The sequence below is a fragment of the Sinohyriopsis cumingii genome, chromosome 6, assembly GCF_028554795.1.
Source record: "Sinohyriopsis cumingii isolate HCF-2022 chromosome 6, ASM2855479v2, whole genome shotgun sequence".
Taxonomy (NCBI): Eukaryota; Metazoa; Mollusca; class Bivalvia; order Unionida; family Unionidae; genus Sinohyriopsis; species Sinohyriopsis cumingii.
The window spans coordinates 60,960,906-60,976,532 of record NC_142966.1 but is presented as its reverse complement, the minus strand read 5'-3'; the positions used below and the strand labels follow the sequence as shown (position 1 = coordinate 60,976,532).

At 37.1% G+C, this 15,627-nt stretch overlaps 1 protein-coding gene across 1 annotated transcript; it reads right to left on the bottom strand.

The window, feature by feature from the left end:
* Nucleotides 1-422: 422 nt before the first annotated feature.
* Nucleotides 423-14,704, bottom strand: LOC149797057 (uncharacterized). Its single transcript, XM_089960332.1, has 5 exons — nucleotides 14,391-14,704; nucleotides 13,580-13,693; nucleotides 10,970-11,467; nucleotides 10,279-10,418; nucleotides 423-557 (listed from the first exon to the last, which is right to left on the bottom strand). Exons 1-5 carry the CDS (start codon nucleotides 14,578-14,580, stop codon nucleotides 453-455), a joined length of 1,047 nt encoding a protein of 348 aa, XP_089816458.1. The 5' UTR covers nucleotides 14,581-14,704; the 3' UTR covers nucleotides 423-452.
* Nucleotides 14,705-15,627: the final 923 nt, after the last annotated feature.

Below are 15,627 nucleotides of genomic sequence, written 5' to 3'. Positions count from 1 at the left end.
CTGAAAAATGGCGTTAAACCCCACAACAACAACAAATACTGTTTGAGACTGTGTCTCTGCATCCAGTTTCTAGTTTCAGATCTGTACAATGCAGTGTTTCAAATACTGTTTGAGATTGTGTCTATGCATCCAGTTTATAGTTTCAGTACTGTAAGATGCAGTGTTTTAAATACTTATTGAGGTTGTTCCCCTATGTCCATGTACAAGTTTCAGTTGTGTAAGATGCAGTGTTTAAAATAACTATTTTAGATTGTTCCCCTACAGTAGGCAATACACGGCATTTCGCTTGGTACTTGTTCATCTCAAGGTAAATACGAAATGAGCAACATTGCACAAATCTTGGTGTTTTTGATAACCTTAATTAGTACTATTATAAATCAAATCAGCATAATCATTATAAGCAACATTGCACAAATCTTGATGTTTTTTATAACCTTAATTGGTACTACTAATTATAAATCAGTATCAACATAATCACTGTAAGCAATGCCAGGGGTCATCTTTTGTTCTGTAGGCTCATCTTCTTTTATCGCCAAGGAGTTGTTTTCATCAGAAACCTGGAAAAAGATGTTAGCATTAGTCATTTCATTATTGATGCAGGTAGGAAAGATAAATTTGACTGTCATAGAGTATTCCTTGAGGAACAAGTGCAAATCTCATATTTTTCATTCTTCTTTATATTGTAAATTATTGACATGCCATAAAGTGAATTTCTTTCAAAATCATTGATAATTGTCACAACAGAAACATGGATAAGATAATATCACTTTAAGCAAATAAGAAGAAAAAAATTGATTAATTCATTTGTCAGGGGACACTGAAAAGGTACTAATTTTATTAGTAAAACAATTGCTTTAGAATCAGACATTCAGGAATTATACATCATAATCGTAATTAAAAATTAGTAATTAATGACCATTGTTGTTGTCACATGTCATAATCATAAATACAAATTAGTAATTAACTACCATGGTTGTTGTTTCCTGCTAACTTTCTGTTTGCTTCCTATTTCCTGAGGAAACTGAATAACCATCCATTTCTACCATATCATACAATCTTTAAATGGGAAGCACAGTATGATCATGAAATTAAATGGCAGGAGAGAGTGAGTCTGTCATGGATTGATCAAAATAATTTCTTCAGTGATATTGTTTATGTGGAGTATGATAATCTAGCTTAGTTTCAAAATGTTAATTAAAACTAAAGTGAGAAATGCTTAGAAAGTCATATCACCACAATATTCAAATATTCTGAACTTGCATTATGGGTCTCACTTTCTCAATATCGCCTTGAATTATATCTTTTACTATATAACAAATTATCTGCCCCTTTCTGGTGATTTAACCTATTTTATCATGAATATGACTACAGTCATAGTATATTGTTATATCTTGAATATAACTGTGGTTATAATCTACTACATTGTTGCAAATGAAATGCATTCTGAAGGCTTTCAAAGGGATTGGGCCAGGGATAATATTTCACCTCATTTGCAGCCATGATTTAAATTGAAAGAAAGGGCAGTAGTTCAACACCCAGAAGAAGCCAATTCACATCATTGCTTTGATTTACTTCCCCGACGAAATCACCAAAGTTTAAGCCATGAAATGTTCCTACAATAAAAGCCTTTAAAGGTTTCGTTATCTTTTGCCATGAGAATATTTGCACTTCCATCAGGACATAAATATCAGCAACAAAATAAGTACATGTTTCTCACATATTTCCATAAAATCATGTCTCGTGACATTTGATCTTATTTGCAGGCATTTTATATGAACACGACAATGAAGAAAAGATGGGGGGGGGGACAGCAGATAAAGAAAATTAGATGGCACCTTGATTATTTAGACTAGAGATTTTAATCCCCAAACTAAATGCAATAATTAATAAAAGCATGAATAAATTTAAAGGAAGAACATGGGGGGTAAACTATGGAATATGGCATACAGTTCAACTGGATATATGCACAGATTGCAAGTATACATACTGGATATATACAGAGATTCCAACTACATGCAAGCAGATGATGGTCAAGAAAAAGGGCTGGAATAGAGATTATAGATGGTTCTCAGCTCACATACCTTGGGACCAAATTTAACAATATATTTTCAAACTAGCACAGTTATTGAGAGACTTGTATAACCAAAAGATGATGGCCTATGAAACTGCCATGACATTTCAAAGAGATTACCAAAAGAGATCCTTCCAAAACTGCTGAAACTTGATAGACACAAATAAAATGTACCACAGAAAGATGAACTTGTACCTTGTGTTTGGCACTATACAAAAGCTGTATGTGTCTTGTCAAAGTTTCATTTTGTATCCTGTATATTGTTCTGAGGACCAGTCTTTGGAATATATGTATATGTGTCATTGCATATAGCAAATGTAATATAAGTGATATACTAAAGAAATGAGCTGAATGAAAAAGTAAACTGCAACATCACTTCTTGAATTGTTAAGAATCGAGCAACAAATCATTTCCAGATGTCACTAAGAAAACATAAACACATTTTTATTCTCTTACATCCTTTACACTAATTGCATTTGTTTCCTTATTCTCACCTCCTAGAAACTGAAGTGGGTAAATACCAAAAGAGGGATTGCAGGGAAAAACTAGATTGTTCTGTAAGCATTTAAAGACAAAGTACTTTTTTTTGTCCAATATATTGTGGACATCAGATATATACACTTGTTAGCGTGGTGTCATAATATGTCACTGGGTGGTACGTCATGGTACATGTCAGTTTATAGTGTTGTCTAGCAGTTGGGCACACTGTACATATTACAGTAGCACTTCTCTATCGTATACTGAAATTTTTATATTAACAGTAAATATATTTCCAGTATTTTAAGTTTAAAGTGTATATGTAGTTGTAATGCTGCTGTATTAATAGAGTTATATATATATATATATATATATATATATATATATATATATATACAGGAGCGTATTGGAGGGGTAGCACCTCTGGTGGAGGAACAGTCGTGCCTCCTTTGGGGTAGCTCACCCACCTCTGGTCCCCAAATGCACCCAGCTCTCACCTGTGGGTCTAAGAAGCTGTAACATGCGCAGCAGCCACGCCCCGGTAAACTGCTTCAACTGGCAGCTAAACCAGGTGAGGGTAGCTGCAAATCTGCACACAGGCAGCTCAAGCCATATGGTCGTTCTTCACTGAAACAGAGCAGCAGTGGAGTTCGGCAACCCACTTTTTAGGATTTGCACTACTCACCTCCATGGCATGAGGAAGGGGCTAGAAAAGGTGCCCTAAAAATTGCCTGCTCGCTCCTTCTCTAACCAGCTAACCACAGCTGATGGGAACCTTACATCAGCGGTTTAAACACTACAAAGAAAAAATGAAAATTGTTCCTCTCAGCCTAAGCGCATGGAACGTGTGCACACATTTAGACAGAAGTGATGCTGACAGAACTCAGAGAACTTCCCTAATTGGTAGGAAACTAGCCAGATATAATTTCAATATTGCAGCCTTGAGTGAAATCCACCTTGCTGGAGAGAGTGAACTTTGTGAAAGGGGTGCTGGCTACACCTTCTTTTGATGTGGACTAGGAAGTGAAGAGCAACATGAGGCTGGAGTAGGTTTTGCAGTGAAGACAGATTTTGTTAACAAGCTACCTGGACTTCCAAAGGGTGTGAATTTCAGGCTTATGACCATGAAACTCTCACTGTCGAATGGAAAAATGCATGTCGTGATCATCAATGCCTACACTCCATGGCCAATCCAAATGAAACAAAGGAATTTTTTTTTGAAGAACTCCACTCTGTCATAACCTCTGTTCCAAATCTGACAAGCTCATCATCATAGGTGACCTCAATGCAAGAGTCGCCTCTGACAACATATTCCAGGAATGGATCATTGGAAAGAATGGTGTCGGCCACTGCAACAGCAATGGTCCTCTATTGCTTCAGACCTACGCAGAGCATGAACTGCTCATAACCAACACAGTCTTCTGCCTCTCTGCAACAGGATGACATGGATTCATCCCCCACCTAAGCACTGACATCTCATTGACTATGTGATAGGCAGGAAGAGAGATATGCAGGATGTGCGGGTGACCAAGTCCATGTGTGGTGCAGAATGTTGGACTAACCACCGCCTTGTAGTCTCCAAGGTAAACATCTGTATCCAACCTAAAAGACGTCTGAAAGACAAAAAGATTCCAAAACGACTGAACATCGCTAAGCTGAAGAACTCGAACTCCAAATCGACCTTTGTCAGCACTCTAGAAAAGCATCTTCAGTCCATCCCTCTGGACACCCAGAATGTGGAGACAGCCTAGGCGACCCTTAGAGAGCTGGTCTACAGCACTGCCACAGAGATATTAGGGCCTTCCCCTAGAAAGCACAGGGACTGGTTTGATGAGAATTGTGAAAACATCAGGCAGTTGTTGGATGAAAAACATCGCCTCCACAAAGCATACCTAAATGATCCAAAGTTCACTTCAAAGAAAGATGCCTTCAATAACATCTGCAGGACTGTTCAACAGAAATTGTGGCAGATGCAGGACTCCTGGCTGAGAAACAGTGCTGATGAGATCCAAAGCCACAGTGTCAAGCATTATATGAAGAGGTTTTATGATACACTGAATGAAGTCTATGACTCATCATCATCAGGATTATCCCATATCCTCAGTGCGGATGGTAACACACTGATCACAGACAAAAAGAAGATCCTCTAAAGGTGGGATGAGCACTTTATATGTGTCCTGAACTGCCCAACATCCATCAATAATGAAGCCATTGATCGGCTGCCCCAAGTGACAGTTATTGAATGACTGGATGACCCACCAACCATGTTAGAGACCCAGAAAGCAATACGTCTGCTCTCTCGTGGCAAGGCTTCTGGCTCAGTCTCAATCTCAGCAGAGATATACAAGGAAGGCGGTGCAGCTCTGATTGAAAAACGCCATCAGTTGTTTCACCTCATGTGGCAAAAATAGACGATCCCACAGGAATACAAGGATAGTACTGTTACACATCTGTATAAGCGCAAATGAAATCTTAAAGGCGTGCGACAACTACCGAGGTATCTCTTTGCTCTCCATTGCAGGCAAGATATTCACCTGGATTCTCCACAACCATCTCACATCACACCTTGACCATGGACTCCTACCAGAAAGCCAGTTTGGATTCCAAAAGGAGCGTGGAACCATCAATATGGTGTTTGCTGCTAGGCAGTTGCAAGAGAAAAGTCAAGAGCAGAACACTGACCTTTTCTCTGCCTATGTCGACCTGACCAAGGCCTTCGACATTGTTAGCAGAGAGGGCCTGTGGAAGATAATGTCCAAGTACGGATGCCCAAGGAAATGTATCACCATGATGCAGCAATTCCACGATGGTATGGAAGCTAGAGTCCGGAACAATGGTGAGACATCTGATCCCTTTCCTGCCTCAAACGGAGTGAAGCAGGGCTGTGTACTGGCGCCAGCACTTTTCAGTCTCATGTTCTCAGCCATTCTCACTGATGCCTTCAGAGATGGTGACGTGGGAATCAGATACCGAATTGATGGCAAACTATTCAACCTCAGAAGACTCCAAGCAAAACCTAAGGTCACAACATACATCATCAAAGACTTTCTATGTGCTGATGACTTCGCTCTCAACAATGGCTCTGAAGCTTACATCAAAGCAGCGTCAAGTTCTCTGATGTTTGAACAGATTTCTGCCTTACGATCAACACAACAACAAAAAACTGAAACAATGTACCAGCCAACCCCACAAAAACCGTACGCTGAGACCAAAATCACAGTCAACGGTTACAAACTGAATGCAGTGAATAGGTTTACCTATCTTGGCAGCACTCTGTCCCAGAATGTCGTAATAGATGACGAAGCTAATGCCAGGATTGCAGACTACACGCCAAGGTCTGGAAGAGAAGAGGCATTAGTCTTCAGACAAAGTTAAAGGTGTATAGAGCGATTGTACTCTCTCTATGTGTTATTATACGCCTGCGAAACCTGTTCAGTGTACCAGCGTCATGCAAAGAAGTTGAACCACTTCCACACTACCTGCCTCAGAAGACTCCTAAGCATCAAGTGGCATCCCGCATGCTGTGGTCCATGCCCAGTCAAGCCTTCCCATTATCTGCACCGTCTTGATGCAATCACAGTTGCGATGGGAAGGCCATGTAGCTCGCATGCCAGACCACCGGCTTCCAAAACAACTCTTTTATGGCGAGCTTAAACCAGGAAAGTGCAACAAAGGAGGCCAGAGAAAACGTTGCAAGGACACCTTGAAGAGGTCATTGAAAAACGTTGGCATTAGCTATGACACGTGGGAGCAGACTGCCCAGAACAGGGTCGTGTGGCGCTCTTCCATCAATAAAGGTGCAACAGCTTGCAAGGCCAACAGGAGAGTTGAGGCAGAACAACGGAGGCAGGCCAGGAAATCCCACGCCAGTAGCCCCACGATCAGCGTTGCTACCATCATATGCCCACAATGCCACAGAACATTCAATGCGCACACTGGCCTCAACGGCCACCTACGCACCCACAGACCATTTGTTCCCGATAAAACACTCGATGACCAAAGTGGTCCTCATTGACTTGATGGACGAATTATATATATATATATATATATATATATATATATATATATATATATATATATATATATATATATATATATATATATATACAAAGCAAACATTTATATTTCTTATATATTTATTTATATTGCTTTTGTATCTTTCCCCTGGCTTTTTTTGTCTTATTCATTCTCTCAACGTAACTCTTCTCGTCGTCTTTACGTGTATTTATGCTTCTTTTGCGATGTTTAGTTGGATCGCTTTAAAGCGAAAATGTGCAAAAAAGAAAAAAGAGTGTTGATATCTAATTTTATGAGAGAGAGGACATGCGATAGCGAAAAAACAAAGATAATCTTTTCCTATCCTACCTACCACAGACCATAGTTTTCACTTCGAAATTCACCCGACACATGCAAGATAGAGCATGGTGACCATCAGATGAGACTAGAGGATCAAACATTCCTTTTTGAAAAAAGATGAACACATAAATACGCTTGTATGACGGTGCACGCAATGGAATTGACTCCAGAATAAGTCGGTGTCGCAAAAGTTATTCAAGATTTATTTCGACTGGTAAAACTGACCTATTATGTTGATAGCCGTCCAATTTATATAAGTAAACAGGCTGTACCTAAAGAATACAATGATTTATTTCAAGGTAATGGAATCTTACCAGGACTTAGCAAGTTGTATCTTACACATCATGCGATGCCCGTAGTATGCCCCACAAGAAGTGCTTAGAGAAGCTACGAGATGAACTCCAAAGAATGCAAAAAAGATGGAAAATTGCTTATTTATCAGTCCATTCCAGTTGTGTGCTCCCTTTGTATCGATCATATAGGAACACAATTCAAACTTGAACAACTAGATTTTGACTGGATGCAGTAGCTTTCCGCCGCATCCAATGAAATTCACAGAACTGAATCGCTCCCAATATATATATATATATATATATATATATATATATATATATATATATATATAGGGTTAACACATCGTAACCTTGGCTAGGGAAGATTGCTGATTGGGTCAGTTATTTGGTTGTTGTTGAAAAAACCCAAAACGTTAAACTTGGGGTATGTTTTGACCCTAAGGTGGCTCTCTACAGTTTCTTATTTTGTATAGGGTTATAATTTTAAAGAAAAAGAATTTCAGCGGGTTCCCTTGCTAGTTATACTGTCTATTTAAAAAAGACCATGTTTTGAAATGAGTAACAGTCCTATACATGAACAGGTGGGTGAAATATTGAATTATTATTAATTTTGTTTTGGGGGTGGGCCCATTGGACCTATGATTTTTGTCAGCTTGTCCCATTTTTAGCCAATTGTTACCGATCTTTTATTTTTTTTATTTATTTTTTGGGCAAATTTTTGTTTGTCCTGTGAAATTGGGTCATGTGTGCATTTTAGGTTTCGGGGTCTAGTTTCGTAAACTTAAGGCTATGATGTTACTTTTTCAGATGTTATTGTTTCATAAATCAAGATATGGATATATTTGTGAATTAGGTTTTCGGGCTTGTGTTGTTCTTCAAATTGACGTAAGGCATGTACACCTCTGACAGGTACTTTACAGTATGTAGACTGTGAAATAACATCAGTCAGCTGGGAAGAAGAGCTACCGACCCTTAACATTAGACGTGTGGGTTGAAGGCAAGTAAAATATATCAAAAACGAATTGGATTGCCAAAATATTGAATTGCATCAAGCTATTTAGTACACAATGCTTTACATAATTAGGTCTTTATTTACACTGTAAGCATTACAAGGTGTCAAAAATGGCCTTCGGACATGAAAAATACAGGTATAAATTTGGGGTTGGGATGCATACACTTCTTTTGTTATCAACTGTCATTGACTTCTCACATCAAGTAAGTAATTTTCTTATGCTTTTCTTTAATAAAGCTATCTAAAAATATGAACCTTTTTGACCTGACTTGTATAGTTTATTTTCTTTAATGATTTTTATATATTAGGCACGTCGATGCGTAGACCGGAAAATCAGCGGTTTGGTGACTGATATCATCTATTCATTGAAATATGCAAAAATCTGCAGCAAGTTTTGGCTGCACACATCGGTCTACATTTTATACACTTACCGGTATTTATTTAGGTTGTGGAGCTATCGTCGGCTGAAGGGTTCGTTTGGTATGTACATTTTATTTCTGGAACAAATCCTATGTTTGGTGACTTGTAAGTCCACATAGAATAGCACAACCCTCCGTCCTGTGGCCATTTTGAATTTCGCGCTAGATATGGCTGTTACAAATTACCTGTATGTTTCGAAAGTGTACGCAGGTTTGTTTCCGGAAAGATTTGCATGCAGCAAACTTGCACATTTTAATGAACATGTGATAACAGTCCTACATTTCGTCCATCACTATCAACACAGATTGGGGAGGGGTGATTTATCAGGCTAGTCGATGCGTCATCAAATCTGCACAAAAAAAAAACTGTTCCTTGCAACGATAGGAACTTTTAAATCCGGACTAAAATTCCGGTCCTACAACCGCCAATTTTTGGGTAAAGAAAATTGGGTCTCAAAATTGCGCTTTTACAGATGCAGTTTTTAATGTACAAAGAATGTCTACGTTGCTTGACATCACTGCAAAGCTACACCCTTGTTCTTTTCTATAAAACCGTCTTGGGTCTATCGTGAACTGTGATGACACATCACATGCCCTGGACAAGTGTACTATTTCATGTCGCAAAATTGCGTCACGCGGCTTTAATGAGTCAACACAATTCCAGATGCAACACTGGATATAATTTGCGACGCCATTTGAAACCAGCTTTAATTGTATTATCGATTTTACAGATGTAAATTTGTATCATGGTTCGTAGTGGCATATTGTCGCACAGGCCAACTATTCGCCGATCTACGGCGCCAAAATTCGGGCGGCATAAAAAGACACGAATGAATTTAACGAACATAGTACTAATAATCAGTTGTGGAAAACAAAATTCGCCCCCTTTTCCTGCCGCTCCTCACCTTTTTGCTGCTGAGCAGATGTAGCGCTTCCGAATGTCGTATCGGCGGTAAAAACCTAAGTATGTCGCTGATTGTACGTTTTACTTCTTATTGCAGAATACTGACCACTTGCTGAGTCGAACTATAATCCCGATAAAAGGCAGATAAACAAGGTAGATATTCCTAATGCTGAATGTATTTTCTTATTGTTCTATTTTATTCCAATACTTCCTGTTTTTCTATGAACTGAGCTATTTCAGTTTTACCGTAACGCCTCTCAATACTAACATGGATATGAAATTATAGGGAGTTTTCGTTCCATTTTAGCATTGTTTTCATTATAAGTTCGACATATGCTTTTGTTTCCATTTTCTGCAGATGTCGAATGTATATTAAATTAAAATGCTTCGTTTTCATTGCCCTCTTTAGTCCTACGAAAAAAACTCACTCCTTGAACTTTGTGTTCCAGTAAGTTAACTGTGTTCTAGCAAATTAATTAAATGTCTTCTTTTTTTGTTTGACAATCTGAACATCACGAACAGATTGCAACAAGAACAAGACTTAAAAATAAAATATTTAAGGTCATGTGCAGCTATTGCATTTAAAAAGTAACATTATTATCTTAAACGAAATGCTATTCGTCAGAAAGAGGACTGTAATTTCAGTAAATACAATCTTAATATCTTAACATTCTATGATAAAGCAAAAGAATATAAATTATTATAATTTTCTGTGATTTGCAGCATTGAAATTAATCCATACTTACTGGGGTTTGATTTTTAGTTGATTTGGCATATATTTTAGAATCCTGGAACGTCTTGTCAGGGTCAAAGGTACGTGAAATGTCAAACATCTCGTATTCATCCCCACACAAACCGTAAGTCTTTCCAGTATCGGTAAAATCGTCTGAAGTAGTAGATTCAGCAAATACGTAAGTCAAAGGAGGGAATGTTTAATAACATGCGAGTGGAATATATTACTAAGTACATGAGTAAAACGAGTGAATATATAATAACATGTAAGTGGAATATTTAACTGCTGCCTCTATTACACCTATAACTGCTACTACTACAAACAACTGGGATAACGACGACGAGAAACAACAAAAACAATAATTAATATGGCCTTAACTTTGGCGTATGTGATCTTTATCACCTATCTGAAACAACAAGAAATGCTTCAACGATATCTTTGAAAACGTTGCAAAAACATCTATGAAATTAATAGCTTGTTGAATCGTGACGGAATTTTCAAGTTTTAAAATGATGAAATAAGTTTAATGATTGGGTAGACATATGACAGCTTTACCAATAAATATGATACACGAAAATACGTACGCGTTGAGATCATACTAAAGTTTATCTTATTCTAAGAGACATACATATAGCCGTAGCTGGACTTCACATGCCTGCTACTCTGGAAGCAATTGATTAAAGACTCCAATGAAATATACATACTGCTATTTCTGGATGAAAACCTTGGACCCTTCTTGACTTTTGCATACAGAGACTGAATACGTTGAGACACGTGTCTTTCGTCGTGCCCGACCGGAATATGGCTATAGTTATGTTCCTCATTTCCTGCTGCAGACACCAACGTACGGACAGATGGACACTCTTCTAATTTGTCCTCTTCAGTGTCATCGTCACATGTAGCCGATATCTTCTTATCGGACCTGTCACCCGGTTCATTCAAATTCACGATATCATCGAGTCTTTTATTGTTATCTTCCAATTTTGCCAGCGAATAGATACTGCTACATGCAGTATCAATCGAGACTGAGTCCATCGTAATGTCACTACGGTGGAGACCACGTATCACGTTGTAAAATGTGTTGGATTGAGGAACTGCGCCACCCGTCCTCTCTTCGTGTCCTGACGGCACCGGTAGAGATCTTCGTAATGTAGAAGTCGTAGCAAAAGAAGTGGTTTCACATTCTTCTATAAGACGCTGTACTAAAAGGAAAAGACAAAGCAAAACTTTTTTTTACAAAATATTCCACCAGTCAAAATTGTAAGTCGTTAAAACGTGGCATAACGATTGGTTATGAATTCTGTGAAAAATTGTGACATTAATTAATGAAGCTTTATGTTGGTTTATGTAGGCCGTTCCTACACAAAGTAACGATTTCTGGCCAACCATTAATCCGTTTCTGGTAAACAAAGTGGTTTTATCACATACAGTGCTACTCAATTATACTCAAGCCAAATGATGAGATTATCACTGACCAGGCCTGCATAATAGAGGTCTACAATTATTTCTGCATAAACGTTCCTAAAGACGTAGGTAAGAATAACCAAATTTACGATGATCACCCAAGCATACGGGCTAACAAAAACAACTTAAATATGACCACAAAATTTGATTTATCTCACGTTCCTGAAGACTCCACCGCTAAAGCCATATCAAACATTAGTATTAGGACATCAACTGGGATAGATCTCATTTCACCAAAACTACTAAAACTTGAAACTCAATCACTGACTGGATCTATAACCAAACTCATGAACTGCAGCCTTGACCAAAACACTTTCCCAACAAGACTTAAGGAGGCCCAGATGGTCCCGATATATAAGAAAAACGATCCCCTCGATGAACAAAGCTATCCTCCTGTCAGTAGTTTCTCATCTATTTCGAGACTCTTTAAACGAGTTATATGTGACTAGGTCACATATTACTTTGAAATTTACACCCATACATTTCTATTTTCCGAAAAGGTTTGAGCTGTCAAACAACCTTAATTTGACTACTAGAAGATTTTCCCTTAGCCCTAGCCCAAAACAAGTTTGCTGCAGATACGGATGGGTTTATCAAAAGCATTCGACGGTTTATCCCGTAAACGCATCCTCGTGAAAATGGCAGTATATGGGCTTTCAGATTCGGCAGCAAATATTATGGCAGATTACCTCTCAAACAGACGACAATGTGTCAAGCTTGGAAACTCAGCTAATTAATGGGCAAAGATCCAACTTTAAATAAAATAAAATATTTCTATGTCTATCGTATATGGCGTTTGCGAAGATACAACTATGTAGATAGTCCCTTAGACAACTCAACGACGAATATTTAAATTTGGTATTTTCCCAAAATATTCAAAGTTGGCATCCCTACTTAACGAATGACTTCTTTTTATTCTCTTTAGGATTATACAAAATATCACAGAAAATATAATGTCATGCATGTGGAAATATGAAACCGACAATTTACAATGGACTTCGTTCAGTTAACTATGCGACATAAAAATAGCTTGTTTAGGTATCCATACATACCGGTACTGTGACAATAATGCTAGATATCAATACATACGGTGACAATAATGCTAGATATCCATATATACTGTGACAAACAATACAGTGCAAGGTATCCATACATGCAGGTAATGTGACAAATAATGTTAGGTATCCATACATACAGGTACTCTGTCAAATAATGTTAGGTATCCATACATAGAGGTACTCTGGCAAATAATGTTACGTATCCATGCATATAGGTACTGTGACAATAATGTTACGTATCCATACATACAGGTACTGCGACAAATAATGTTACGTATCCATACATACATCTACCTTGACAAATAATGTTAGGTGTCCGTACATAGAGGTACTCTGACAATAATATGTATTCATACATACATACAGGTACTGTGACAATAATTTTACATATCCATACATACAGGTACTGTGACAATAATGCTAGATATCCATACATACTGTGACAAACAATACAATGATAGGTGTCCATACATACAGGTAATGTGACAAATAATGTTAGGTATCTATACAAACATGTACTGTGACAAATAATGTTAGGTATCCATACATAGAGGTAATGTGACAATAATGTTAGGAATCCTTATGTACACGTACTGTGACAAATAATGTTAGGTATCATTACATACAGGTACTGTGGCAAATTTTGCTAGGTATCCATTCATAACGTTAATGTGACAAACAATGCACATATAGGTTGAAATCTGAATCTCTTCTAAGTACATATGCCATTTAGATAAATATACAAACATGACATTGATGGATAATATGTTTGTACATTTAACTCGTTTGTACCTGCTTCCAAACTATAGCTGTTCTTGCGCTGAATCCATATCAGACAGCCTATCATCACCACTATAACACCGACCGCTCCAGCGACAACAGGCATGGCATACAAGGGTACAACCACTATATATATATATATATATATATATATATATATATATATATATATATATATATCCCGTTCGTTCAGAATTGTTGCTAATATGTAATGCTTAGCCGAACAGGTCACAACTTGCTAAAATATTAATTACAGGCACTTTATATACAAGATATACTGTATAATGTAATTAATGGTTATTTATTGAATACTGTACTAAGATGTGCTAAAGATAAAGAACTTTGAGCTTGTAAGCAAATATATCAGATACTTATATGATTGTGACAATGCTGTGTACAGGAAGATTATACATGTGATCAAAATGACAATAGTTATATAACAATAAAAGCTAATTATTCGCAAAAAATCTCATGTCCTGCACCAGAATTATTCGAGTTGTTTTGCAATGCGCTAATTATTGTAAATATCTGAAAAGGAATTATAATTGATTTGCGCCTCAAATGAAACCAGTATTTTTATCAAAAGAAAGCTGCTTTTATGAATATAAAATTCACAAATTTTGGATTATGGTATAAGTTGACGCATCATTATTTTGCAACCGCAAAAACATACACTACAGATTATCTGTACCTATATTCCTCTATTTATCTATCAATTGGCAAGATCACAGCTCCATGGCAACCATATCTCTATTCAAATGCTTCAGGTACCAAGCGAAACAAGTTCAAGTAATTTAGTATTCACTTACAATATAACACTTACATGAAAAACTTTGGACTGCAAGTGTTGTTGGTTGAACAGCGAGCGATACTGATTCAGTAATTGGTTGATCAGGATGCAGCGTTGTTGAACTTTCATTTACAGAAGTAACTGAACCTTTGGCTAAAATCACAGCTTTAGGAGTTGATTCTGCAATGAGTAGATTTTGATACAGTACTTGGTTTACCGTCATGTAACAACTCGACTGAAAACATTACATTAGCAATTCAGATTCCAGATGCCATAATATTAAAAGAAAGTATTTGGAGAAACAAAACAAAATTATATATATACTTACTCCCTGATAAAACTTTATATCAAGGGATTAGGTGACTCTGTATTAGCAATTGTCACCGCCTACATTGCATTAATATAATGACACAGTATTAAACGAAATTATGTAACCCAGCACATGGAATGACGAAATTCAGATTCAGATGATGTATTATTACATGAAATGATTTGAAGAAACAAACGGAATAAGAGAATTCTAATTCAAAAGTATATCCTATTATGGTGAGATATGTTGCAACATTACATTTTATTTAACATGGAATAAACTGACGTACATGAAAACTCAATTATTACACAAACATCTCTGAGTCGTTTGTATTTTAATATGTTATCTTTATCTTAATATTTTATTTAATATCAGTAAAGGCGTATTCGTGAATACGTTGACGTATATTAAACTCTACTGTGGGCATTACGATTTTGTTTTTAAATTTGTATATTTGAACTCAGATACAATCTACCAGTCACCCTTCATTGATATTTTCATGCATCTTGTGCTAAAATTGGGTTTATAAAGTCATTCGTAGTTAGTACTTTTTTCTTCTAAAAACACTCATAATTATGAAACATTGTTAAAGCAAAGAAGCAGCCATTCATTTGTTCACTTGTTCATTTCTTTAAAAATCGGTACTCTTGAAAGCTTTCGCCCACAAATGTTCAAAACACATGGAAACGAAGATGGTGTTTTTCAAATGATGTAATAGTCGTGGGTCAGTATAACGACAGGAAATTATACTCCGCCTCCCAGAGAACCCACTTCACTTTCAGGACTTAATGTTCTTAATTGATGGATCTAGGTTTGTTGAAGCCTTGGAAGTGGGCTTAGTGCAACCTAGAAGGGGTGGTTGTTAGTAAACAAAAAAACAAACAAAAAAACAACAATGCATATACACTCTATTTTGTGGGTCAAGTTCACTTTATGCTGATTGGAAAAATTAAAGGATCG